A 27000-nucleotide genomic window follows, 5' to 3' on the forward strand; every position below is an offset into this window, starting at 1 on the left:
AAATGTATATCAGGTAGTGGAAAATCTCTTGTGCCCCACATAAAATTAAAACAAGATGTAAAGAATTCATAAGAGTCCATAAATAGATACAAAAGTATATAAAACACTCAAAAACTCAACCCCCTTCAGAGCGAAGCTAAGCAGTGGAGGGGAGGAGGCAAGAATTGTTTTTAGGGAGGCCCTTTAATATTTTGGTGACATTCTTTCACAGAGAATCTACTATACAATTTGCTCAAGAACTATAGCACCATCTTGGGTTTAGATCCTCTCTAGAAGGCAAATGTCCTTCGGGGGCTATTAAGCAATCTCCCCTTCCCATCAGACCTGACTTGTCCAGTAACTCTAGTTTTTATCTTCAAGGACACTGTGCAGAAATTTGATGATTCTCTTCTTTCTCCAAGGAGAACGGTACATCAGAAAGTCTCTTCTCTTTAGGAGGTCTCATTCTCAAACTCATAAAATGGGGATTAACCATAAGGTAATTCCCAAAGTTGATGCTAACCTGGAAATCTCTTTAAGAACTAAAAACCACTTTTCCTCCACACCAGAGCTGGGGATTCACAAACATTGTCCATGAACTCTGCTTTCAAGCACATATTTACCTACCCCTACCACACACTTCTACTGCCAGTTGCCATCCATCACTCCTGAATTAAAGGAAATATGGATGAGACAGGTTCTCTTTCCACATCACCCCCAGTCCTTAAACACAAATCTGCTCTGCTTTATATTGATCTGTCTTCTCAGAGTTCAAGAAAGCAAGAAAGGCAACAAATTGACCTTAAAATGTTCTTTTATACAATCAAGATGAAGAGTCCATCACTCTGATCCAAATATATTGAAGCCAGCCTCAATCTCAAAACCCTGAAGATTAAGATGTCAGTGTTCATGCCTATCTGTCCATTGGGAAGAGCCCTGAAAATGTCTCCAAACAAAGGTTCAAACACTAGAATCTCATTTAGACGAGTAACAAACTCTTCAAATTGTTCAGACTCCTCTAATTAATCACTCTTGCAATTAAGACAGAAAAACTATATGATAATAGGGGATTGAATTGGCACCCAATCCCAAAAGATTACTCCACAGGCATGTCTCCTGAGAGTGCTAATTGACTCCTACTTCTCCCAATACAGCAGGAGAGGATACATCAATTTACTTGGAGAAAAGTGATAAGGCAGGATGATAAAAAGTAATAAGATAAGATGAAAGGATTGTAGAAATTGTGATTTATTTCTCTTAATGCAACAGCAACAGCAACCTGATGGGTGCTGACCTCTCTCAGGACTTCAACCATTTCTGCTAGCCATGCTAATCCCAGGAAAGAAGAGTCCAGATATAGCTGCCATTTTTTCTTATCTCTCATCTTCATTACTTTAGTCTCCTTGTTTCATAAGACTTCCTAACCTTTTGAACTGTGCACACCATAAGTGTGTTTACTCAAGCTAAATCTATGTGAGGTGATATCACCAGGCTGTCAAGCCTACACACAAGGTTTTGGATTATGTATTCCAAAGAGAATGCCCTTCAATGAACAAGACTGACTCAGCCCCAAACACTGTGGGAATATGTGTCCTGTGCATTTATCCACTCCCTTACATTAGGAAAAATTTCAAAATAATTAGAGCTATTCAGAAATAGAACCAGTTTTTTTGAAGGGTAATGAGTTCCCCATCATTAATGAGGCTCAGGTGGAATCTGGATGACCACTTATCTTAAGTTGTGAAGAGAGTTTGATTATTTACATTCAGGTAGAACTAAAAAACTTGTGAAGCCCCCTCCAATTTTATGTCTATCATTCTATGCCATTTTGAGAGCAAAGATTTGTTTCATTCTTTTGTGATTGTATCCCTAGTGCCTCACGCAGAGCCTGACACATTGTTGTTGCTCAATTGTTTCCAATTCTTCATGATCCACTGAACCATACTGTCCTTGAGATTTCTTGACAAAGATACCAGAGTGATTTGCCATTTCCTTCTCCAGTATATTAAGGCAAGCAGAGGTTATGTAACTTGAGCAGTCACAAAACTAGTAAATGTCTGAGTTCAAATTTGAACTCTGGGTTTCCTGACTCCAAATCCAGCACTCTAACCACTGGGCCACCAAATTGACACATAGTAAGCACTTAATAAACACTTGTTGAGTGATTGATTAATTGATTGAAATCAATCAGTGGCAACTGTATATAGATGATACACTGAACTGGGAATCATGAAGATCTAAATTCAAATCCAGCCTCAATTTTTGCTAATTATATGATCTTAGGCAAATCACTTAAACTGCCTCAGTTTCTTCATCTGTAAAATGAAGTTGCAAAAACCAACTTAGGCTTGTTGTGAGGATCAAATGAAATATGTTTGTAAAGCCCTTTGCACATAGTAGGTGTTATACAAATATTATCTATTGCTATGATTATTAGAATCTATATTATAAAATCAGAATTCCTTGATTTATAGAGGCAAGCCCTATGCAGAATGACTGATCTTAGAAAGTGTGGCAAAATGAGTCTGGAGTATCAGATCATCACAGACCAGCTAGTTTCTCATTGTGTCTGCAATCCCCCAACAAGTCTAGGAGGACCAAATTAACCCAGTTGAAGGAATGGCACATACATACCATTGAGCAAAGCTGCATAGACTGAGATGATAAACTGTAACTGGTTCCACCCAAGAAAATGGAAGCTTCTTGTTGTCTGTATTATAAAGATTTTGGTTGCAGAAGATGACCAAATGATGAAACTTACCTTGACAAAAGAGATGCTTTTGAGTGCAGCAAGGGATGAGAAAGCAATCCAGATGGAGAGGAAAGCCCAGGGGAAAGGGGCAGTTTTCAGGGGACAGAAGCTTGTCCATAATGTTTTCAGAACACTAAGATTGATTTTTCTCAAATCTAATCAAATTCCCAAGAGTATACAATTGCATTTCTGTGTATCCCTCTACTCTCTTTCCAATGCAGAGACTGATAATTAGAAGTCTTGTTTCTCTAGGGCAACAGATATGGTCAACTCAGAAGAATGGAGCAATACTCATTTACTGAGGGAATTTGCCTTTGATTTAAAAGGAGCCCCTGTACTTCCATTTGAAAGACTTCTGTTTATATATATTAAATGAAGCCTTCCCACCCTTAGGGCAGCTACCAGAGTAGACACCACAGACACCTAATAGAGAGTGTTCTCCAAGTTGGAGCTTCTGGGAAGTCACAGCCTCCCACCAGATATATCTCAGGGGACACTAGTAAGACATGTTCTCCAGGGAGGGAAGGCAAAAAATATATAGACTGGAAAAAAACACATGTTCACTCAAATCCCTGAGACATAACAGTCATGCCTTTCTCTCTATCTGTGTCTCTCTCACTCTCACACATTCTCAGATCACAGAGTTATGGCTTGCCTGAGGGTCAGAAGCCAGTAAAATCCTTTGATTGTTTTCCATGATTTAAACATACCAGCTGTTTGTAACTTCTGGCAAAACAGAAGCCCCAGAGATAAAGAGAGCAGAGTTCTATACTTAGAGTCAGAAGTTGTTGGTTCAAATCCTGATGTTTACTAATAATATGATTTTACCCAAGTCATTTCCCATCCCTGAGTTAATTTAGTAACATTGTGATCATAAAACTGAGAAGGATTTCAGAAGTCATCAAATCCAACAAATGGGCCTACTGAGGCCAAGAAGAGAAGGCTCATGTCCATGAGTCACCTTTCTCACAAGGGGAAGAATCAGGATTCTCCCTTTCCCTTTCCTCTAACTCCAAATCCCACACTTTTTCCACTTTACAATGCTATCCTGGCACACCAACCTTCGGGGGCTATTATGAGTCAAGTGTTCCATAAAACTCATTATCATAATCATCATTATTCTTGGCACTCAGGCTGTAGTTACTTTTCCTGACCTGCCTAGCTCAGCTACAATACTTACCCAACGATGCTAAAAACAAGTCTCTAGATGGGTTAAGTAGGGTCAAGAAGATTGGCAAAAATTATCTCTGCCAGGAGGTCAGGGCAGGACAGCAGAGCCAGATAGGTTGATGAAGTGGATACAGATGCTTATGGCTAATAATACATGTCAAATGAAGATCAGCTGAAAAAGAGAAGATTCAGAGGAAATAGGGAGAAAGAGGGAGAGGAATATCTGGCATCTTGTTTTTGATGGATGAGAGGTTTAAATTTGTCCTATTTAACCTCAAAGGGAAAAAAATAGCAACAGTGGGTGAAAATTGAAAAGAAGTCAATTTCAGATTTAATTCAGGAAAAACAAGTTAACAATGAGAGCAGCCCCAAAATGGAATAGGATGCTAAGAGAGGTGATGGGTTTTCCCTCCTTGGAAATTTTCAAACAGAAGCAGATGATTACCGATCTGGTATGTCATAGTGGGGATTTCTTCCTATGCAGGCTGGACCTCACAATGGAGGTCTCTTCCAACTCTCAAATTCCATAATCTTATTTCAAAAATTTAATTCTAAATCAAAATGGGAAAATATTTCCCAGAGGATGGCCTCTACTAGGTAGGTGAATAAGGTGGCTTCCACCACTTCATGAACAGCATAAATTGATACAGAACCTGGAAGGTACAGAAAGTTGTAATAGGTCATAGGGAAGATATAAGGGATAGAGATTACATAATCCCTACCCTCATGGAGTTCACAAAATAATAGAGGGACAAGACACCACTTATGGAATGAGGAAGTTGGACAAGATGGACTCTGAGGTCCTTCCTATCCCTAAACCTGTGATCTTATGAACTTATGACCAATACGGATAACTAGAATACATAATGATTCTTTGTAAGTACATGAGAGAGACATAAAGAGCTTTTGGAAGAGGCTAGAGAAAGATTTCTGAAGAGATGGAATTTCTACTGGGTAGGAACTGGTGGAGAAAAAATAGAAGCATTTTATATATGGAAAACACATAAACCAAAGTGTGGTGTTCTCTTCTTTTTTATAATATATGATGGTTCTCTGGGAGCAGGTTTCTTGGAGAGGTTTTCTGGAGGCAGCCTTCGTTTCAGTTACAAGTAATAATCAGCCCAAACACAGCCAGCTGATAAAATCCAAACGTTTATTTTCTCCTTCCAAGTCTTATCTCTTTCCTTGGGCCCAGGTAGCTTTCTTAGAGGCCTATCTCTTGCAGCTTGTCCTTTGTCGCCTCCAGCTCCCTCTGAATTTTGGTTCTCCTCTAGCCCGACTGCAGTTTCTAGCTTGTCAGTCTTTCGAACTGACTGAATTCACTGATTCAGCTCCTTTTTATGCTCTCTCAAAGATTGACTCCTCTGAGAGTGGGATTATGGGAGGTGTGAATTCACAAAGTTACAAAGATAACTTTGTGTATCTCCCATACTTGTGAACACTTGTGAATCTTCCAAACTTGTGAACTAATGTATGTGAGCTAATGTGTGAACTTTCAAAGGTGCAAACCCAAGCACACAAGCTTTGCTTCTATCAATTCCATTGAGTTATCACTTTGTTTCAAGTTCTGGCTCATAACATCTCCCTGTAGGATCAGATCAATCATACTAAACCATGCTAAATTAGATAATTATTGTCTCTATCAATTCTAATGACTTAACACTTTGTAAGGATTCCAACACCAAAGCACTGAGAAACAGAATCTTAAATAAATTTAACCTCGGGCAAGAGAGAACAGGAATCTGAGTAATACAAAGCATACTCTGGGATATCCCAGGTTTCTACCTTCCTGAAAGTATAGAAGTGAAAGTGGCTACTGAGGAGAAGGCTACCAGGGCCCAAGAAGAAGCTGGACAACTGATAAAAGTACAAGACAAGCAGAGGAACAGAGGCTCCAGAGCAGGAAGGATAGGAAAGGGATATACCACTGTTCTAGGAAGCAAGTGTAAGGAAGAGAAGAAAGAGATGGAGGAGAAAGGATGCAGGGAGATTAGGATGGGAAGGAAGAAAGAATCTCCAGGAAGATGGTATCAGCCCCTGCCACCTCATTTCCCCTAAAGTATAGCTCTGAATGTCATGCCCTCACTATGGCTTCTTTGAGAAGAGAAAACAGTGACGTAATTCTACAAAAGACTGATAGTCAAAAGTTATGAATCAGCCATTTTCAAAAGAAGAAATTCAATTTATCAACAATCGTATGAAAGAATGCTCCAAATCCTTAATAATAAGAGAAAAGAAAATTAAAACAACTCTAAAGTTCTATGTCACATCAATCAGATTAGTAAAGATGATGGAAGATGAAAAGTGGCAATTGTTGGTAAGGCTTTGGGAGGGTAGGCACATTAATACATTCTTGGTAGAACTGAGCATTGGTTTAAATATTTTGGAAAGCAAGTTGAAATTTTAGCCAAAATTCTCACTAAACTTTGAGGACCCTTTGACTCAATGATAATTCAACTAAGCTTATGCACTTAAGGAAATCAAGGACAGAGGGAAAAAAATATATATTTTTAGCAGTTTGTTGAATTGGAGCAAAGAAACAGAAACAAAGTAGGTACCACTCAATTGGGAAATGAGTGAACAAGTGATGATATATAAATATAACTGAATACTATTGAACTGTAAGAAATTACAAAATCTGGGGGGAAACTATCAACTGATAAGGCTTGAAGTGAGCAGAGCTAGGAGAACAATTCACATGCTGATTATAATAATGCAAAGAAGAACAAACAAAGAAGAGTTCTGATTGATATAATGACCAATCATGATTTCAGAAGACTAATGATGAAGGAATAATAATAATAACCATATAACATTTTAAGGTTCACAAAGTGCTTCACAAATATTATCTCATTTGATACTCAAACAACCCTAAAAAGTAGGTGCTATAAATATTCCTATTCTACTGATGAAGAAACTAATAGTAAGTGACTTGCCCAAGTTCACATGATTTGATTTGCAGCATTCTATCCATTGTACCACATAGCTGTTCGAGCATCCCTTGGCAGAGAGTTGGTAAAGACTGAGGTGAAGAAGGAAATATATATTTTATAGACAGAACCAATGTGTTCATTGATTTTGCTTGAATATTTATAGACTGAAAGAGTCCTTTTTCTGGAGACAGAGAATGAGCATTGGAGTTCAAAAAGAACTACTGGGGAAAAAAAGAAAAAGAAAATAAAAGAACATAGTGAAACATTTGAAAATATATAAAAGAAAGCAGAAGAAAATTCAGAAGGGGACACAGACATGTCCAGCAACATTTTGACTTTTATACTATTGCATTACAGACATATTGAAAAATGGATGTACCAGAAATTCCAAATGTCAAATAAACTTTTCCTTCATGTCCTTTATTGTAACATTAAAATGTGTGCGTTTGTTGTGGTTGAAGTTCATAAAATAGAAGACAATAACTCCGCCCCCCAAAAAAGGAAATTGGGGGAAGAGAGCATATATTTAGGGGAAATGAGTTGTCTATTTGCCTAAAGCATAGAGTAAGGGGGAGGAGTAAAGTAAGATAAGGCTTGAGAAGGGTAATGACAGATAGTGAAGATCCTTGATCAACTTGTTTGGAATTTATTAAATGACAGTTAATGGAAGATTTCTTTACTACATTGCTTTACAAAGTACTTTCCTCATAGCAACACTGAGAGGCATGCATTCATCTCTATTTTACAGATGAACTAAAGCTCCCCAGAGTTAAGGGATTCATCCAAGATTATAAAGCTAACTTGTGCCATTAGTGATTATCAAAGTATGGTCCAAAGTGAGACTCCAGACTTCTGGGAGTCTCTGAGACCCTTTCAAGGGGTCCATGAAATCCAATTCATAATTTTCATTTCAAATTTAAATCACTTAATCATAATATTCCTAATTATACTAAGTCATTTTAATGCCAAATAGGGTAAATATTAATAGATATAGTCCACAAAAACAAAATCTCTTTGGGTTTCTCAAAAAAATTTAAGGGGTTCTGAGACCAAAAGAACTACTAACTATATGATGATGTTTCTCAGTAGGCAATAGTGAACCACAAAGGTGCTTTGAACAGGGGAACCACTGTAAAACCAGCAGTAACTAAACAGGATGCACTTAACACCCAGACAGGAAAGAACCCTGCTTTTCCTGTATCCAAAGAAGGCTTGAAGGAAACCACTATTTCTAGCCCTGAAGGGTAGAAGTACATGTGGTCCAGCCAGAATAAGTGACATTGGTAGAGTACAGACCCACAAGAAGGAACAAATAGGCCAACTGGGGAAGACACCAGATTCAGATGTGAAAGGTACTGTAAGAGACACCTATTTATAACAGAGCCAGGGAAACTGAGCAAGGGGAGCCTCTTTAGACATGGGGGGCCAGACTGTACTGCTGAGGAAAATCTTACAAAAAGCTGCTGTTTAAAAACAAAATCTGGATTTTTGTTTTAGAGAAGTTAGAAGACATTAACTCTCAAATATAAAATGGTATAAATAGTAGTTATGTTTCAAGGACAGACCACAAAAACCACTTGACCCAGGGTATAGCTAAATTCTATTATTAGTCCAACTTCTGAATTTTGGGAGCAGAGGCCAGATTGCATAGAAGGAAGGAGGAAATTCCCTTCAGGGTCAACTATAAGCAAAATTTCAAAGTAGTTCAAGTTTGTCTTTGCCCCCTTCCCACCTCCCTTTTGAGTCCTTCTCTCACCTCCCAAAAGGAGACATTGTCCTGATCCCTCCTCACTTGGTCCCTGAAAAATTTAGTCCTTAATGGATCCTTCTGGACTTGGTTACAGGACAGATGAGAGAGGCATTGGGGAAGAAAGAAAGGAGGAATGGAACACTAAAAACAAAGTCTGTCAAGGTAGAGCTAAGTATTGACAATAAAGTACCTTGGAGTCATGGGAAATCAAACTGCAGAAACAAAGAGCTGACTCAAAAAGTCAACCCAATTCAACAATCATTTATTAATTAAATGCCTATCATGTACTATATACTGTTAGGTGCTAAGGATATAAAGGCAAAATATAAAATAGCCCTTGTCCTCTGGGTTTACATTCTAATGAGATAGTGGCTTCATATCTGGGCCAGAAGGATGTCATGGGAAAGAATGGGAAATGAGGGTCATGATTAGACCAAGAAAGAATAGCTGTAGGGATGGATAGGACAATGGGCAAGATCAAGCTGGTCACAGGGAAGAATGGAGATCTAGAGCCATGACCGGATTAACCAGATCACTGAAATAAATAGGACATTGGGACAAGCTAAATCAGGCCCAGTTAGTTATGGGAAAGCATAGGAAGCTGAGATCACATCTAGGCTGGGCAGGGATAATTATAGGGGATAGATGGGCACAGTTCTGGACTCATGGTTAACCTGGAATATTGACTAGATCAGGCAAGGTTAGTTATATCTATATCTATATAAAAATAAATAATTCTAGGGTCAAAGAGTTGGAGTTCTAGATCACAAGCAGTCTGACTGAGTAGATACTGGGAATGGGTAGGACACTGAAACCAAGGCTGAGTCAAGCCTAGCTGGTTATATAGAAGAATGGGGAACCAGGATCATGACTGGAGTGAACAGATCCAGTCGTAGGGACAGAGAGATGGGAGCTGATACTGGAAATACAATAGTGCCAGGGAGGGCCAAGCTGAGCCAAGCTTGCCAGCTACACTTCAGATTCGGATGTGAAAGGTACTGTAGGAGAGAACAAAATATTTAAGTGAGACTTTGTGGGATGTCTCCCCCCACCCCAATAAAGCCCATACTATTTCATGTTCTTTATTGAGAAACCCTATATTTCACTCTCTTCTTGCCTTCACCTCCTAGAATCCCTGGCTTCCTCCAAGACTCAGGTCAGTGCTTCCCTCTACAGGAAACTTTCTATTTCCCTTCCCATCTTCCAGTTCCTAGGACCTTGTCACATTCTCACATGTCTGGAATGCTCTTCCTCTTCACTTCCATCTCTTGAAATCCTTGGTTTCTTTCAAGATTCAGAAACCTGCTGTTCAAGGGCTTCCTTCTCTATGAAGTCTTTCTCAAACCCATTGACTACTGGTGTCCTAACTCCAAAACCTAGCCCGATATTCCTTTTCTTTATACAATTTATGTTCTTATATAATCTACATATTTTCTTTCCTTTTAGAGCAGGGGTGGGAAACATCCAGCCCTCAGACCACACAAGGCCCTTGAAATTATTTCTAAAGCAACTGCAGGAGATGGTGAGATGAAAGCTAACTACAATAAACTCCCACTGCTTGAGTTCCATAAGTTGATAATTTTGTATGGCCTAAGAATGATGTTATAAATATCCAAATATCCTTTGACAGAAAAAGGATTCCCACCTCTGTTTTAGACTATAAATCTTCTGAGAGCAGAAATTGCTGATTTTTTGTCTTTGTAGTAATACATTTTGAATAGTACTTGGCAGATAGCAAACATTAATAAATGTTGGTTGATTGATAAATGAATGAATGGGTGGAATGAATACAAGAATTAACAAATGAATGAAGAATGAATATATATTGATGGTTAGATGACTAAGGAGGGAAATCAACAGATTAATGAACCAAGTAAATATGTATATTATGGATGAGTCAGTGGCTTCAGGTAGGTGAATAAATGGATGGATAAAAGAATAAAAGATTGAAAAAAATGAATGGATATATGGATATTTAGGTGAAGGCAAGAATAAATAAGGAAAGGAATAAATGAATAAGTGAATAGAAAGATGAATAAATTAGTAAGTGGCTAGATAGGCAAATAAATAGGTAGGTAGATAAATTATTGAGAATATTAATAAGTGAACAGATTAAATGAGCAAGGAGATGAACAGATACGTGAACAAATTTAGAGGCATGAACAGATGAATAAAATGGTAGGTAGACAGGCAGATGAGCAAATGGATGGATTAAGGAAGATACAAATAAGTGCACAGATAAAGGGATGAATGAGCAAATGAGAGATTAGATGAATGAATAGATAAATGGATATTTGAGCATACAGTTGAGTAAGTGGATGGATGAATTGATAAATGAGAAAGTGGGTGGATAAATGGATAGTTGAATGAATGGGTGAGTAAAAAAAATATAAATAACTATATGAATAAATTAAGGAATTCATGGATATATGAAGAATGGGTGGATAGGCAAATAAACAAATAGATGGAGGAATGAATAAATGGGTGAGTAGAAAATATGGATGGATGAATGGATGATGGACAAAATGTTAAGCAAGTTTGCACTCAGTGATTCTAGTTTCCTTGTTATTCACAAACTTTTTGTGTTCTTTGAAGCTTTCCCTCTACACTACATCTTTTCTCAGGAAAGGATGTGAAATCGTTTATACTAAATTACAAATGATTAATAAGAATTTAAAGCACAGCCTGTCTAGGGATAGAAGTGAAAAGTACATTTTAATAGGGAGCAGAGCCCTGATTAAAGGCAATCACCTGAGGAAATCTGGTGCATGTAGAATCATGTTTTGAAAGTCATCCAGAGAGAGTTTGCCATCGTTGTCCACATCAGCTTCATTAATCACCTTCTCACATACAAGGCCAACTTCCTCAGGAGTCAGCTCACCTCGAGTAAGCTTGTTCACTGTCATCTCCAGGTCCAATGGGCAGATATAGTCATCGTTGTTAAAATCTGGGCCAAATGGTATCATTGACTTTCACTATGCCCTTATTGCAAAGATCAAAATGGAGAGGGGTGCCCTGAGGTTGAGGGACTGTGAGAAGCAGGCATTGTCTGGGGATGAGGAATTTAGAGACAAGCAATGTCCAGGAATCGAGTGGGGTTCAAGGGAGACCGTTCTCAGGGGTAAGGATGATAGAGATAGGTTTCATTTGGATAAAGGAATAAAGTGGGCAGTGCTTGGGGACACAGGTATTAGAGTTGAGGATTGGCCTACAATGGATCTATTAAAGGCAGTCAGTGATGGTTGTGATTTTAAATCTATTAGAACTGGAAAGTCCTTAAAGATATTCTATTCTCACTTTGCCATTCCCAGTTCCATTTATCTATGAGGAAACTAAGGAATAGATTGGCAAAGTTACTTGCCAAGATGATGAAGTGAGTTAGTGCAAGAGCTGGGACTCGAACCCAGTTCTCAACAGTTTTCTCACTATTTGGAGTTGGCAGAACTGATACCACATTCTAGGTGAAAAAAAAATACCTGACTTCAGAGTTCCTATCTTCCCCTAGTGCCCCATGGCCAGGTCCCTTTCACTTACCATAAATTTTAAAAGCATAATATGCTTTTAGATCTCTAGGAGCCATTTCACTCATCACAGAAAACATGTCCAGAAAATCATCCAAGGTCATGTTCCCATCCCCATCCTGAGAAAAGACCTGAGCAATCCTCTCACGGAATGGGTTATCCTACAAAGGAAAGAGTTAAAAGCACCATTAGGTAAATGCAAATCTTTTTCGAAGGTCAAACCCAAACAAAAGGGAGTAATGGATCCAGTAGAATGTAAACTCCTTGAGGAGAGGACCTGTTTTCTGTTTTGTCATTGCATCCCCAATACCAACCTGAGAATTTCACCAATGAAGACTTTCCCAATCCTCCCAGCAATAAGCTGTGTATACCTGGAATACCAGGTATTCATTTTGTATATATCATTTTCCTTATCTGTAAGTTTTCTCTCCTATAGATTGTAAGACCCTCTGAGGGCAGAGACTGTTGAATTTTTGTCTTTAAAGTGATTACTAGATTGAATTAAATGCATTGATTATCTATTTGGAAGAAGATATCCAAGATATTGCTTCAGGGATGTGTCCTTAATCCAATCCTGTTAGATGTTTTATTTTTATTCATAACTTGGATGAAACTACAGATGATGAGCTTGCCAAATTTGCTGATAGCCAAGCACATCCCTGTTATTGGAGAATGCTCAAGTTGGGTATAGAAGTTCTGAGCTGCAATAGGGCTAAAACCTATCTATTGTCTACACTAAGTGTATCACTACTATGGCAAGCCCCAGGAAGGGAAGACTACCAGACTGGCTAAGTAAGGATGGGTAAGATGTCCAAGAAATTAAAAAAAAAAAAATGGAGCAAGTTAATCATAATAATCAGCATTGGAATCAGACCTGTAAGTGGCCACTGTACTTCTGCCCTGGAAAACTGATAAACTGGGATACTGATGAAAATAGAAGGAAGATTCTGAAGATTACCTGGCAGGATAAGATACCAGACACTGAGGTCCTTTTTTCGAATTAAACTGCCAAACATTGCAACTCTACTGCAGAGAGCACAACTCCATTAGGCTGGCCACATTGTTCGAATGCCAAATGTACACTTACCAAAAAAATTATTTTATGGAGAACTCACACATGACAAGCCTCCAAAAGGTGGTCAGAAAAAGTGATACAAGGACACTCTCAAAGTCTCTCTTAAGAACTTTAGAATCGATTATATGATATGGGAGAGACTGACACAGGACCAACCAGCATGACATTCCCTCATCAGAGAAGTAGAACTGAATTAGTCCAAAAGAAATGTGAGATGTGCAAAATTAGAGAAGCCACCCCAAATGTTCACATGGACTGTTTGTGTCCAACCTGTGAAATCATGTTGGTTTGATCAGTCATAGTTGGACACACAGTAACTCAACTCTAACATAGTGATGTCATTTTGATTCTCTTCCAGTATGAAAGACAACAACAAACCAAGGAGAGATAAATAAAATTTTGAGTAACAGAATTAGGGTCCAAAAATATCTCAGTGGATGAGTATAGGCCATATACAAGAAGATGAATTTAAATAAGGACAAATGGAAAATGCTATTGTTGAGCTCAAAAAGTTAACTGAACAAAGACAGAATAAAGGTAAATTAATACCAGTTTGAAAAAAATCTGAAGATTTAAATGGATCATAAGCTCAATATGAGTCAACACAACAGCCAAAAAAAAAAGCCAACCAAATCTTAGATTGTATAAATGGCAATGGGAGAAAATTGGGATTAGAGTATGAAAATAGTCTTCAAGTATTTGAAGGGCTGTCACATACAGGAGGGATTGGATTTGTTTTGTTTAGTTTCAGAGGGCAGAACAGAAAGAAATGGGTAGAAGTTGCAAAAAGGCAAATCAAAGCTTTATGTCAGGGAAAATTTTTCTAATGATTAGAACTATCCAAAAGTAGAATAGGCTGCCTGAAGAGGTGGGAGATTCCCCTTTCTTAGAAGTCTTCAGGAATAGTCTGGATGGTATTTTATACTTCCTTCATATTTGAATTGGACTAGATGGTAGATCAAGGTCCCTTTCAGCTTTTAAATTCCGTGATTCTATGAAAAAGTTAAGGAAGAGTTCTGATAGGATGAGACCTGGGATATGGGCAACGGGACTCCTAAAGGCACTGAAAACTCCTGGGTTTTGAAATTGCTAAGACGAGTCAACTACTTTAGGGCTGCTAAAATGGCATTAGAATTCTCCCAGCACCAAATACAGACCCCACAAAAGTTTGTAAACAATATTGTTACATATGGACTACCCTTATTCCTTTCAAACAATAGCTGATTGTTATTTTTAAGGAGCAAGGAAGAGGAAGGGTCTGTGCAAACTCCTCCCTCTTTGTAGGTTAGACTGCAATAAGGGGTACCTCATGGGAACAGACTGACCAGTATTTTGAACTGTCAGATGGACTGGCTGTCACTAAACTTGGTAAGGAGAGGCTGGGTGAAGGGGTTTGGGGAACAGGAGGAGAGGAATTCCAAAGCAGTGAAATAAGGGAAAATGGAAGGCTCCAAGATGTCCCAGGGAAGAAAAATCTTGTAAGTAGAGAGCCTAGCTGACTATCAGTATCATCTCATAGTTGTGCCGAGGGCTGCCTCTGCCATGAATTTTCACAGACTCTCCCTCCTAGCTTATACCTTTAGCTCAGGCATGCTGCTGATGACTTCATATGGCACCTTCACATCAGGATTGCTATTGTAGTCAAGAGGAACCAGCTGAGGAGCAAGATCCTGAAAACGATAAAACAGCCTAGGATACGGAAGAAGAAAAACAACTGTTTAGGACGTTAAACTTGAGGACTCGTGAGAGAATTGTGGGAATTGTGTGACTATATTGCGAATCTGCTCTAGATCTAGTCCAATTCACTTTCTGTTCAATTGTGGGTCTAATCCAATTTTTGTCTTGGGAGAAAATTTGATTCAATTATAAAAGGGCTGTGGGGAAAGTTTGTTATGTTGTTTAAAGCTAGCCCTGCATGGCTAGGAACTTCTACCTGTAACTTTGTTGTTGTTCAGTTGTTTAAATCATGTCTGACTTGCCTTGATCGTATTTGGAGTTTTCTCAGCAACGATACTAAAGTATTTTGCCATTTCCTTTTCCAGCTCATTTTATAGATGAGAAAATGGAGGCAAACAAGGTTAAGTGACTACTTGTTGCTCAAAGACTTTTAATTTTAAGGACCTAGGTTTTGATGAGCAAAAATCCAATTAAATCTGAAGATTGATAAAAGAAGTTTTCTCATAATTATACATCTCAAGCAACCCACATGTCATATGAAAACTGAACCCGCTGGAAAATACCAAAGGTATCCAGAGAGAGAACAATAGAAACTGAATGTGGATATTTTCACCTTTTTTGTGTGTGTGGTGGTTTGCTTGTTTGGTTTTTTTTTCTTTCTCATATTTTCTTCTCCCTTTTGATCTTACTTTTCTTGCACAGTATGACAAATATAGAAATAAATTTAGAAGAATATCACATGTTTAATCTATATCAGATTGCTTGCTCTCTTGGGGAGAGGAGATGGGAGGAGAGAGGGAAAAAAATTTGGAACACCAGGTGCTGTAAAGGTAAATGCTGCATATTTTTCCATGAATTTAGAAAAATAAAGTACTATTAAAAATTTAAAAAGAAAACTGAGGCCATACTGGTCAATCAGTTACTGTCTCCTTGTTAAATACGAAATACAGGCACTGAGTGGGAGGGACACTTTTTTTTTTTTTTTTTTTTGGATTTCAAGGAATTGTACTTGTTCACCCTCCCCCTCCTAAATTAGAAGGTCCCTAACGTTTTCCACAATTACAAATCAGATTACCTAATTTTGTATCCTGGTTTATATCCTGTTTATTTTCTTTTAATACATAAAAATCCATCTACTCCTATATTTGGAGTCTAGTGCCAAGCTGAGTAAGCCCAATTTGTTATACATTTGGCATGCATTGCTTAATAAGTCAATATGCTCAGAAGCTCAAACCTTTGTTATTTCAAATTTCACCCATCACATCTGCCATAAATGAATAATTTTTACATATTTCTTTATTTCTCCTCAGTGATCTGCCTCTGAATCTAGTTAACACAGTTCACTGCATTGAGAGGTTAAATGACTAGCCCAGGCTGAAACAGCCAATATAGGTCAAAGGGATTGGGGATTTAAGTCTTCTTAGCTTCAAAGCGGGCTCTCTAATCTCTCTAAACTGCACTGGTTCTCACCTAGCACACATGATGAATGCTTTGTTGGTTGACTATGTAATGTTACTAATTGTGTGATCTGAAGCAAGTTACTTTAGTTCTCCAGGTCTCAGTTTTCTTATTTGTAAAATTAGAGGACTGGGTGAGATGATCTTTAATTTCATTTCATTTCTAGAGTTATATTTCAATGACTTTATGAGCCTTAGAACAAGTTATAGACTTAATGTGCTCTCTTGCAGGAAGTGATTTTTTTCCTCTTTGAGACTTAGTTTCTGCTCCTGTGTAATGGGGCTAATAAGATATGCCATTAAAAGGATCAAAAATCTATGTTGCATTAGCTTATGAGCTCCTTCAAAACAAGGACCATTTTTTCTACTTTTCTTTGTACCTCTAACACTTAATAAATAATATTTAATACTCCACACAGCATGTGGCACATAGTAAGCCCTTAACAAATGTTTATTGACTAAAATATGCTATGATTATAAAGTATTCCATAAATGTAAGATATTATTATTAAAATCGTATCTAGAGGATTCATTTGACATGTGACTCTGACTTTCCCTTCTGTATGAGTGTCTCCTTCTGAGATGAAGCCCACAAGCCCCAGTTAAAGCTGTCATCATTGGACATTCCTGGGAACAATAGAGCAGTATGTTGAAAAGGATTTCACATCAATAATAAATGCCTTATTCCTGACACAATTATGAGGTTGGCCTCCAATCAATACATGATCAAACATCAACCCAGGCTTGGGTTTCAGGTATGATAGACTTCCCCGACCTGGGCAGTCTGGGCTTCAGGTAAAGAATACAATAGAATGAGGGTCTTGCAAAGGGCAGATGAATTATATAACTAGTGACATGGCCCAGCCCAGGCCTTCTGAAGACTCCATGATTTCTCGAATGTCCTGAGAGCAATTTGTGCTAAAAGTATCCTGCAAGGAAGAACCATTTCCCTCCCACCTGTCTGGCCTAATGTCTAGGGTCACAAAATCACAGGATCTTGGATTTGGAAGAGACCTCAGAGTCATTTAGTCTAAATATTGCCTTAAAAAAAAAAAAAAAAGAATCCCATCTACAACCTTTTTATCTAGCTTTGGCTCAAAGACACACTTCCAGTGTAAGGGAAACCCAGAATTTCCAAAAGCACTCCATTCTACTTTGGAATAGTTCTAATTTTTAAGCTACTGTTCCTGGATTTTCCCTCTGAGAGGACAAGCAAAGGAACCAATTCTTTTAGGTGACATATAAAGTAGATACATGTCTTTTTTCATAGTCACATGAAACAAACATACAAAATAGCTATGTATCTACTTCATATACATAAAACAAATATGAAATGAACACATATCTGCTTCATAGACAAATGACAGAAAACCATTTGAAACAACCATGTTTCTGCTTCATACATATGAAATAAATGTGTTTGTTTCATAGACAAATGAAAGAAACAATTTAAATGGATGTGTGTCAGCTTCATAGACAGCTATGAAATCATCCATAAGTCTTGTCTTCTCTAGTTTAAGTATCTTCTCTGGTTTCAATATCCCTAATTTAAACATATTCTCTAGTTCAAACTATTCTTTCAATCGATCCTTTAATGGCATGAATTCAAGAACTACCATCCCGCTGTTTGTCCTTTTAGGTTACTCTCCAGATCACTTAGGTCTTTTCTTAAATCTATCATGCAAAACTGATTACTGCTCCTTCAACATATAGATTGATCAGGACAGAGCCTGACAGGACCATCAGCTTCGGATAACTAGAAGCTGTAGCTTTTTAAAAGTAGCCTAAGACCACAATAGCTTCTAAGGTTTCATTGAGCTTGAGGTTTACTAAGTACTTGTCAAACTGCTGTCTATGCCATTTCTCTTCTTGGACTTGGGAAATGGATTTTTACAATCATGCATAAAACTTTTTCTCAAGCCCTTGTTCATTTCATTAAGTTGGGTCTGATATTCTACTCCATTAAAATCTTCTTCAGACTTCTGAATCAGTGAATGAGATATTAAGATACTCCCAGGATTGGGAGCAATCTAAGCCTCTGTAGCCAAAAAGAAATTATCTTGGATATCATGACACCTACTTAGTATTCAAAATATTTTTTCATTTGCAATCATGGAATTATATCATAGTAGGATGGGACTTTACAGGGTTTCTAGTTCAACAAAAATTCCCTCTACAATTTAGAATCTCTATCAAGTGGTCAAGCATATTGCTTGGAAACAGTACCAAGAACTCACTGGCTCTGGAGGCAGCTCATTCCACTTTAAGAAAGAAACAGGTATTTATTAAGTGCCTACTATATGTCAGGCACAGCGCTAAGCACTCAAATATTATTTCATTTGATCCTCGCAACAACCCTGTGAGGTAGGTAGTATTGTTATCCCCATTTTACACTTGAGGAAACTGAAGCAGTTAGAAGCTAAGTGACTTGCCCAAGATCACATAGCTAGTAAGTATCTGAGGCCAGATTTAAATTCAGGTCTTCCTGACTTCAGGGCCAGAAATTTATTTGCCACGCTACTTAATTATCTGCTTTTCTTCCTCTTTTTCTCACTTTCCTTTCTTTATTCTTGTCTTCCTTCCTTCCTTCCCTCCTTCCATGCAATTTTCAATGTTGGACTATTTATCGATGATTCTTTCTGAACTTCCTTCTATTCTCTTCACTTTTAGGGGTTCAGAGGAAGATATCTCTATCTTCTCTTTCCCACCTCTCCATAATTGAAAAAAAAAAAAAACCCCAAACTCAAGGCCCTTATAACAAATATAAACAGTGCCAAACAAATTTAGACTTGGCCACACTGGAAAATCTATCTCACTCTATACTTTGAGTCCATTACCTCTCTTTCATCATTATTTTTGTTTACATTTTATTTTTCCCCAATTACATGTGAAAATAATGTTTATCACTCATTTTTAAAATTTTGAAATCCAACTTCTCTCCCTTCCTCTTTCACCCCCACCCCCTACCCCTCTTGTTAAGAAAGTAAGCAATTTGATTTAGGTTAACATGTATAGTCATGCAAAACATATATCCATAATAGTCATGTTGTAAAAGAGATAAAATACTCAAGAAAAATTTAGTTTTGGGGTTTTTTTTAAGTATGCTTCAATCTGTATTCAGACACTATCAGTTCTTTCTCTGGGGATGGATAACATTTTTCATCATAGGTCCTTCTGAGTTGTTTTAGACCCCTGTATTGCTGAGGATAGCTAAAGCATTCACAGCTCAAAATCTTACAATATTGCTGTTACTTTGTATAAAGTACATGTCACTTTGAATCAGCTTCTGTAAGTCTTTTCAGGTTTTTCTGAATATATCCTGCAAATCATTTCTTATAGCACAATCATATTCCACCACAGTCACATAACACAATTTCTTCAGCAATTTCCCAGTTAATGGAAATCCCCTCAATTTCCAATTCTTTGCCACCAGAAAAGAACTGCTATAAATCTTTTTGTACATATAAGTCCTTTTCTTTTTTGTTTTTTATCTCTTTATAGATATCTTGTAGTGGTATTGCTAGGTAAAAAGGCATGTTTGGGCATAATTCCAAATTGCTCCAGTGAATGCTTAAATCAGGTCCCAACTCCATCAACAGTATGTTAATATCTCATTTTTTTCCCACATCCCCTCAAACATTTGTCATTTTTATTTTCTGTCCTATTAGCTAGTCTAATAGGTATGAAGTAATATCTTAGGTTATACCAGCTACACCCAGAGAAAGAACTCTGGGAGATGACCAAAAACCATTACATTGAATTCCCAATCCCTATATTTATGCCCACCTGCATTTTTGATTTCCTTCACAAGCTAATTGTACAATATTTCAGAGTCTGATTCTTTTTGTACAGCAAAATAAGGGTTTGGTCATGTATACTTATTGTGTATCTAATTTATATTTTAATATATTTAACATCTACTGTCTGTAAAAAAACATTTACTGCTGTAAAGTTACCCATGCATATAACCTGTAAATAAAAGGCTATTAAATAAAAAGAAAAAAAAAGAAAAAATTAAAAATATATATATATCTTAGGTTATATTATTTTATATTATATTAATTTGCATTTCTTCAATCAAGAGTAATTTAGAGCATTTTTTCATATGACTTATAGATAGTTTTGATTACTTCATCTGAAAACTATTCATATCTTTTGATTCCTTATTAACTGGGGAATGGCTCTTATTTTTATAAATTTCACTCAGTTTTCTATATGTTTGAGAAATAAGGCTTTTAGCAGAGATACTTGCTTAAAATTTTTTCACAATTACCATTGTTTATTCTATTCTCTCTGTCTTTTCACTCTGTCCTTCCTCAAAAGTACCACCTCCTCTAATCTGCTCTCCCTTCTAGTACCTTGACATCTAATTCCCTTCCTCTCCTAGATTGCTGTAGGGTAAGAAAGATTTCTATACCCATTTGAGAGTGTATGTTATTCCCTCTTGTTTCATCATAAATTTAGAGGAGAGCTACCTAATCTTTTTTTGTATTCTCGGTCCCTTCAGCAATCAGTTTGGTAACTATGGATCCCTTCTCAGAATCAATTTATTACATACATAAAATAAAATGCATAAAACTACAGTGGACACCAATCATATAGCAAAAGTTATCCAGATTTATTTTTTATTTCATAGACCATAGCGGAGCCTTGTACCAATAAAATAAATGGCCCAGTCCCTATTCCTCTCTACTGAACTAAAATCTGATTCCATCTATTCCTTCCAATTCTGCCCTCTAGAGCCAAGTAGACTAAGTCTTCCACGCAATGATCCTTCAATTATTCGAAAAGAACTATCACAGTCTCTTAAATCTTCTCAACTCCAGGCCAAACACTCCCAATTTCTTCATCTCATTCTCATATGGCATGGTTTGGGGTTTCTTCATCATCCTGGTTGCCTTCTCATGGAAACAGTACAGTTTTCCACAAAATATGAAGTCCAGAACTAGACACAAACTCTAGATGTATTCAAAACAGGGTAGATACAGTAGGATTCTAGAATGGCAGCATTAAATGGTGGAACACGGATATAAGTCTCAGACACTTACTGTGACCCGTGGTAAGTCATTTGCCTCAGTTTCTTCAACTGTAAAATAAAGATAATAATGGAACCTATCTTTCAAGGCTATTTTGAGAATCAAATGAGATAATATTTGAATGCTTAGGATAGTGCCTGGCAAATGTTAGGCATTCAAGAAATCCTTCACCCTGGATCACCAATGATGATAAAAGGAGATGGGATTTAAGACTCTTCATAATTTGATTCCAACCCATTTCTCCAGCCTGATAAAGTGAATAATGTACTAGATTTGGAAAAGGAGAAAATATGGGTTCAAATCCTGCATTCTAAATGTATAATCCTGGACAAGTAATTTAACCTTTCTCAACTTTTAATCTTCTCATCTATAAAATGAGAGTAATCATATATGTGATACCTACCTCAAGGGGTTATCAAATATCAAATGTGATCATGTAGATAAAATGTTTTGCAAATTTTTAAGTTTTAAATGTGTGCCAGGCTAATATGATTATTATTTAGAATGGAGACAATCCAGACATTAAAGGTCCTTCCAAAAATGTGGTGCTCAGAACTTGGCACAATAGTGTAAATGAGACACTGACAAAGATAGAGAGCATGGGAGCATTCCAGAATGGGTAGCATGAAAGGCAAACCATTGAAAAAAATCCTACTATGGAAGCAAGTGAAACACCCCCATTCATGCAGTCCATTCCTACCCAATTTAAGTAACTTCCCCAAACTTAGCATGCCATCTTAACTTCTATGCATTTACACAAATCATGCCCCATGTTCAGAAATCCATCCTTCATTTTTGCCTTTCAGAATCTTTCTTTTTCGGGAAGCTATAGCCCAACTGCTTTTCATGGTTCTCCAAACTGAAAGTGTATCTTCTTTCTCAAATTTTCTTAGAGCTCTTTGTCTTCTCACCTTTGCATCTATCACACATCACTTTGTGTTATATTAAGCTGTGCTGATATCACATTTCCCTTAATAACACATTAGGTCCTAGAAAATACATAATTTTTTTCTTCATAATCTCCACATCAAACCTTACCTAGTATTATACATATAATAGCCTCCTAATAATTGCTTGTTGTTGAATGAAAAAATTATGAACCTGGAGCTAAAGTCATTGAAAAAGTTGGAAGAATGACCTAAAGATAAGTGATAGCAACAAAAGTGTAAAGGATATTGGATGGAATCCAAAGGAAGAAAGATCATTGAGAAATTGTGGTAACCTACAGAATTGCTGGCATTTAATTTTCTCTTGCAAACTCTAAGTCATCTCTCTTTCTCCTCCTCTCCACCTCTCAACTCCACAAAGTCCAAGATCCTAATAAGCCTGCCTAGAATCTTACCCCACCTATTCTTTATTTAGTACCTTAATGACATCATTTGGCATTTCTATAGTGCTTTACAATGTAGGAAGCACTCTCCTTCAAGCAATCTTTTGGAAAACAATATTCTTATCCCCATTTTACAGATGAGGAAACTGAGACCTAAAGTCATGAAATGCTTTGCTCAAGATCTCCCAGGTAGTGTAAGAACCAGGATTTGGGCTTTGGTTCCTAGACTCCAAGTTCAAATCTCTTTCTACTAAACTACTCTGCCTGTACTGAGCACAGACTCCACAAACCCTTCAGTCTCAACCATTAACTAGTTAAGGCCTACACCTCACTGAGCCTCAGTTTCTCCATCACTAAGATGAGAAAGTTGAAGCAGATAGGGGTTCTTGACCTTTTTGTGTGTGTTATAGATTCCTTCTGCAATCTGGCAAAGCCTATGGGACCCTTTTTGGAATAATAAAAGACAGGATTACAAAAAGAAAAGTCAATTAGAGAGTGTCTCTAGAGTCTTAAGTTTTTAATTTTGATAGTTTAAAACTGTGTAATTTTTATCAGTTTTAAGCTATTATTTAAAGCTAAGACTTGGAACAGTGGGGATCACTCTGTTTTGAAATAGTTACCCAAGGTTTTACAGATACCAAGATAAGAATCTTTGGATTAGATAATTCTTAAATTCCCTCCTTGCTCTAAATTTTGCTATCTATTCTTTAAACTGCATTCCTTTAGCTTAAAACTTTGATCTCGGTTACAATCCACCACTCCTTTCCCTGCCAGGGCTTATCCTCAAAGCTATCAGTTAAAGAATCACATATTTTGACAGTTTGAAGGGAACTCCCCAGTCACCTAGTTTAACCTAAACATGAAGGAACGCCCACTATAACCTACCCAAGAAGAGGTTATCAAGTAGCCTCTGCCTGCAGTCTTTCAATGAGGAGACCCAGAGCTTCTTAGGCAGCTCACTACTCTTTGAGATAGCTCTAATTGTTTGCAAGCTTTTCCTGACATCCAAACTAAATTTGCCTCTTTATAGTTTCCACTTGCTGTCCCTGGTTCTCTTCCTGGGGCCACACAGAACAAATCTAATCCCAGTCGTTCTGGTCCTTTATACTTTAGTTTGAGGGAAGGCTTTGAAAGACAGGTTTTGACAGGGGTGAAGAAGAGAGATGATGTACTTCCCACTGTAAGGGATTACCTGTTGAATTAATACACAGGTAAGGGGGGAGGAGGAGGTTAGAATAAAATTTCTTTTGTCACTGGCTGAATGAATTGTCAATCAACAACAAACCAAACTAGCAATAGCATGAAAATCAATTATAATCCTTACTGACAATTCAGCTCACTAGTGACTGATTAGGAATATGTAGAGAGTATATTCTATTCCCCCTCCATTTCTCTGTTGTATCCCTCTTTTGAGAAAGTATGACAAAATCATTCCAAACCTCCCTGCCCTGAAGACAAACTGTCAGCTTTGTAGTTTTGCTATCTGATGGCCTTACCCAGATACATTGTTTTGAGCAATACAAACAGAAGTATACTGAATTTGAAGTTAAAGCATCTGGATTCAAATCCCAGTCCGGCTATTTGCTGCATGTATGGACATAGGCAAATTACTTAAATATTGACAACAGTGTCCTCATTTGTAAGATGATGAAGTTGGACTAGATTAGGGGTTCTTGATCTTTTGGAGAGATCATGGGCTCCTTTGGCAGCCTGATAAAACCTATGGATCCCTTCTCAGAATAATTTTATTAAAGGCATAAGATAAAAATCCAGAGGTGTTGGTTTTTTTTTTTTTTTAATAAAGAACAATCTTTTCCAGATTCACAGGCACCCTGAAATCCTAGGTTAAGAACCCCTGAACTATTTGATCTCTGAGATCCTTTAAACTTAAAAATGCTATGAATCTATAACCACCTATCCTCAGCTTGAACCTTCCCAATGATTGTAGGGTAGGTCACAGAAGAGACTTACCTCAGAATTTCTTTTCTTGTAAAGAAGGTACAATCCTGCAAAGTAAGTAGAATAGAGAATGTTAGGTTTTCAAAGCTTGCCCCTCCCCATTTTCAGACAGCAGGGAATTAATAAAGATCCTCCCATTTGTGCCACAAATATGTCTTTTTATAAGGGTGATAAAATCCCCTTTGGACTTCATGAACATAACTGTCTAATCTGAGAGGTCAGTTATCCATGGTCCTGAAAATGACAACACAAATCAATAATTTTGACTAGTATTTTTCCTCAACGAGCTGAATTTCTGGTAGCATTGTTTCAGTACCACACAGATATAGTCTAGGTCAATGAATATAATAGATATAATCCAAGATGCAGCAGTTATGAAACACATGGGTTAAAATCACCCATCTCAGATCCCAAGAATTCTCCCTTTTCCACTCTGTCCTTCACATGCTTCCAGAATAATCTTTCCAGCCAATTACTCAAAACCTTTCAATGGCTCCCTGCCTGCAAAAGAAAAGCCAAACTCCCTGATTAAGTATTCAAGACCCCTCATAATCCGATTTTAATGGCAATTTACCCCCTTTCACTCCAACCAAACTACAGAACTCAACATCCTTCAGTTTCATGTTTCCCTATCTCCATGTATTTGCACAAGCCATCCTCTATAACTGGAAGAAATGCCCCTTACCCACTTCTACTGATAGAAATCCTTCCCTTTCTTAAAATAAAATATAAATGTCCTTTTCTAGCTGATTCTAGCTGACCCAAAGCTCTCGCCTTTTCTATTTAATTTCGTATATGTCTTTATCACATTCCAATTTGTCTTGTAGGTTATTTCTGTTTATCCCCCTATTAGACTGTAAGATCCTTGAGGGAAATAGATGTTTCTCATCTTTTTTTCTCCAGGGTCAAGCATTTAGTTTGTTGGACACTTAGTATGTTGAACTAAACTAGGTAAAAATGACAGACCCTGGTTTCTCCCTCTTAGAGCTCTTACCTGATATGCTTCCAGCTGTTCCGGAGTGAAAACTGTCTGCTTATTGCCCATGTCTTAATTCAGGATCAGTTCTACTGGTTTTCTTCTTAAACCCAGTGTTCACTTGATTTAAAAAGTAGGGGTAAGAGTCTCACATAGAGGAGTCAGCTTCCTGCCAGCTGTGAGGATTTCTAAATCACCCAGGAGAGTATTTAAGCAAAATCCCTGTCTGGCATCAGCAACTTATGCCCTCCCTTTGCTCCCAGCCCCCACCTTCAATAGGACTCACATTACAGTCTCTCGTGGAGAAGGGCCCAAAGCTGCTTGCTGCCCATCTTGTCCAGTTCCACCCTCTGTCCAACATGTAAGTATGTGGTAGGCAAAAGAATGGGTTGGAACCTGGATTGGGAAGTAAATTCTCATCCTGGTTCTGCAAAGTATGCTCCCTCTCTGGGCCTTAGTTTTCTAATCTGTAAATATTGGGTGTTAGACTGAATCAATTTTGTTTATGTCCTGGATCCTTTTGATAGTCAGTAAAGCCAACAGATTCATCAGAATGAGAATGATGTTTTTAAAGGCATAAAATAAAGTATATAGGATTAGAAAATAAACTAATTATATTCAAATGAAGTTATCAAGATATTTTTTAAAAATAAATTCACTGATGCTAGGCTAAGAATCTCTGGATTAGAAGATCTCTAAGGTTACTCACAGCTCTGGCATTCTATGATCTATGATCTAAGGGCCCTCCCAGATCTGGCATTCTATGTTGTTTGGTCTAAGGTCCCCTTCAGCCCTATAACATTTATACTGTTTTTATTCACTTGTCATGAATTTCTGTTTCTTTTTGTCCTTGAGGTCAATAAATCTCTGGATTATCTATGCTTAAGACTAAATACATTATCATATATAGCAATACACAAAATAATTTCTCTCCATATGATTCTTCTCCAAACCCCCCAGCTCTGGATCAATGCAAACAGACTGGATTCAGTCGTAGCAGAACCTAACTCTTAAAAAGAAGGGTAAAGCTCCTTTTCTGATCCATTCTGCCTCTATCCACTGACATCCTACAGCTCTAGGAAAAATTGTCTGCAGCTTAAATTTGGTGCATGTCAGAGATATCCTCAAAAAAGAGAAATAGAAAAGTATTCTGTACAATGAAGATCAGGTATAGGACTGCTATTTATTTCATCCACTCAAAAGAAACGCTTAAAACATAAAACTCATAAACCAGAATTGGCAACATCAAATACAAAATTTCAATTTATTATTACTATTATGTTCTTCCAGGAGATTGATACTTACAATGTTAAGATAAGGAATATTTGGTAGTTCTGTTGAATAAGGCATTCTACCTTCATTTGATTCTGCACTATACAAACAAA

The 27000-nt window shown here is 37.4% G+C and overlaps 1 protein-coding gene across 1 annotated transcript; it reads right to left on the minus strand.

Moving 5' to 3' along the window:
• Positions 1 to 6832: 6832 nt before the first annotated feature.
• On the minus strand, positions 6833 to 16338 carry CIB3 (calcium and integrin binding family member 3). Its single transcript, XM_031948204.1, has 5 exons — positions 16328 to 16338; positions 14758 to 14869; positions 12119 to 12266; positions 11336 to 11531; positions 6833 to 9582 (listed from the first exon to the last, which is right to left on the minus strand). The coding sequence occupies exons 1-5, from the start codon at positions 16336 to 16338 to the stop codon at positions 9561 to 9563; spliced, it is 489 nt and encodes a 162-aa protein (XP_031804064.1). The 3' UTR covers positions 6833 to 9560.
• Between the last annotated feature and the right edge of the window lie 10662 nt (positions 16339 to 27000).

The sequence above is a fragment of the Sarcophilus harrisii genome, chromosome 1, assembly GCF_902635505.1.
Source record: "Sarcophilus harrisii chromosome 1, mSarHar1.11, whole genome shotgun sequence".
In the NCBI taxonomy this organism is placed as follows: domain Eukaryota; kingdom Metazoa; phylum Chordata; class Mammalia; order Dasyuromorphia; family Dasyuridae; genus Sarcophilus; species Sarcophilus harrisii.

Excerpts from the sequence above, each read along its gene's own strand:
- CIB3 (XM_031948204.1), bottom strand. Across the intron at positions 12,267-14,757 it reads GCAGCATGCCTGAGCTAAAG|GATAACCCATTCCGTGAGAG; the intron begins GTATAAGCTAGG and ends TTTCCTTTGTAG. Across the intron at positions 11,532-12,118 it reads TTATGCTTTTAAAATTTATG|ATTTTAACAACGATGACTAT; the intron begins GTAAGTGAAAGG and ends CATTTGGCCCAG.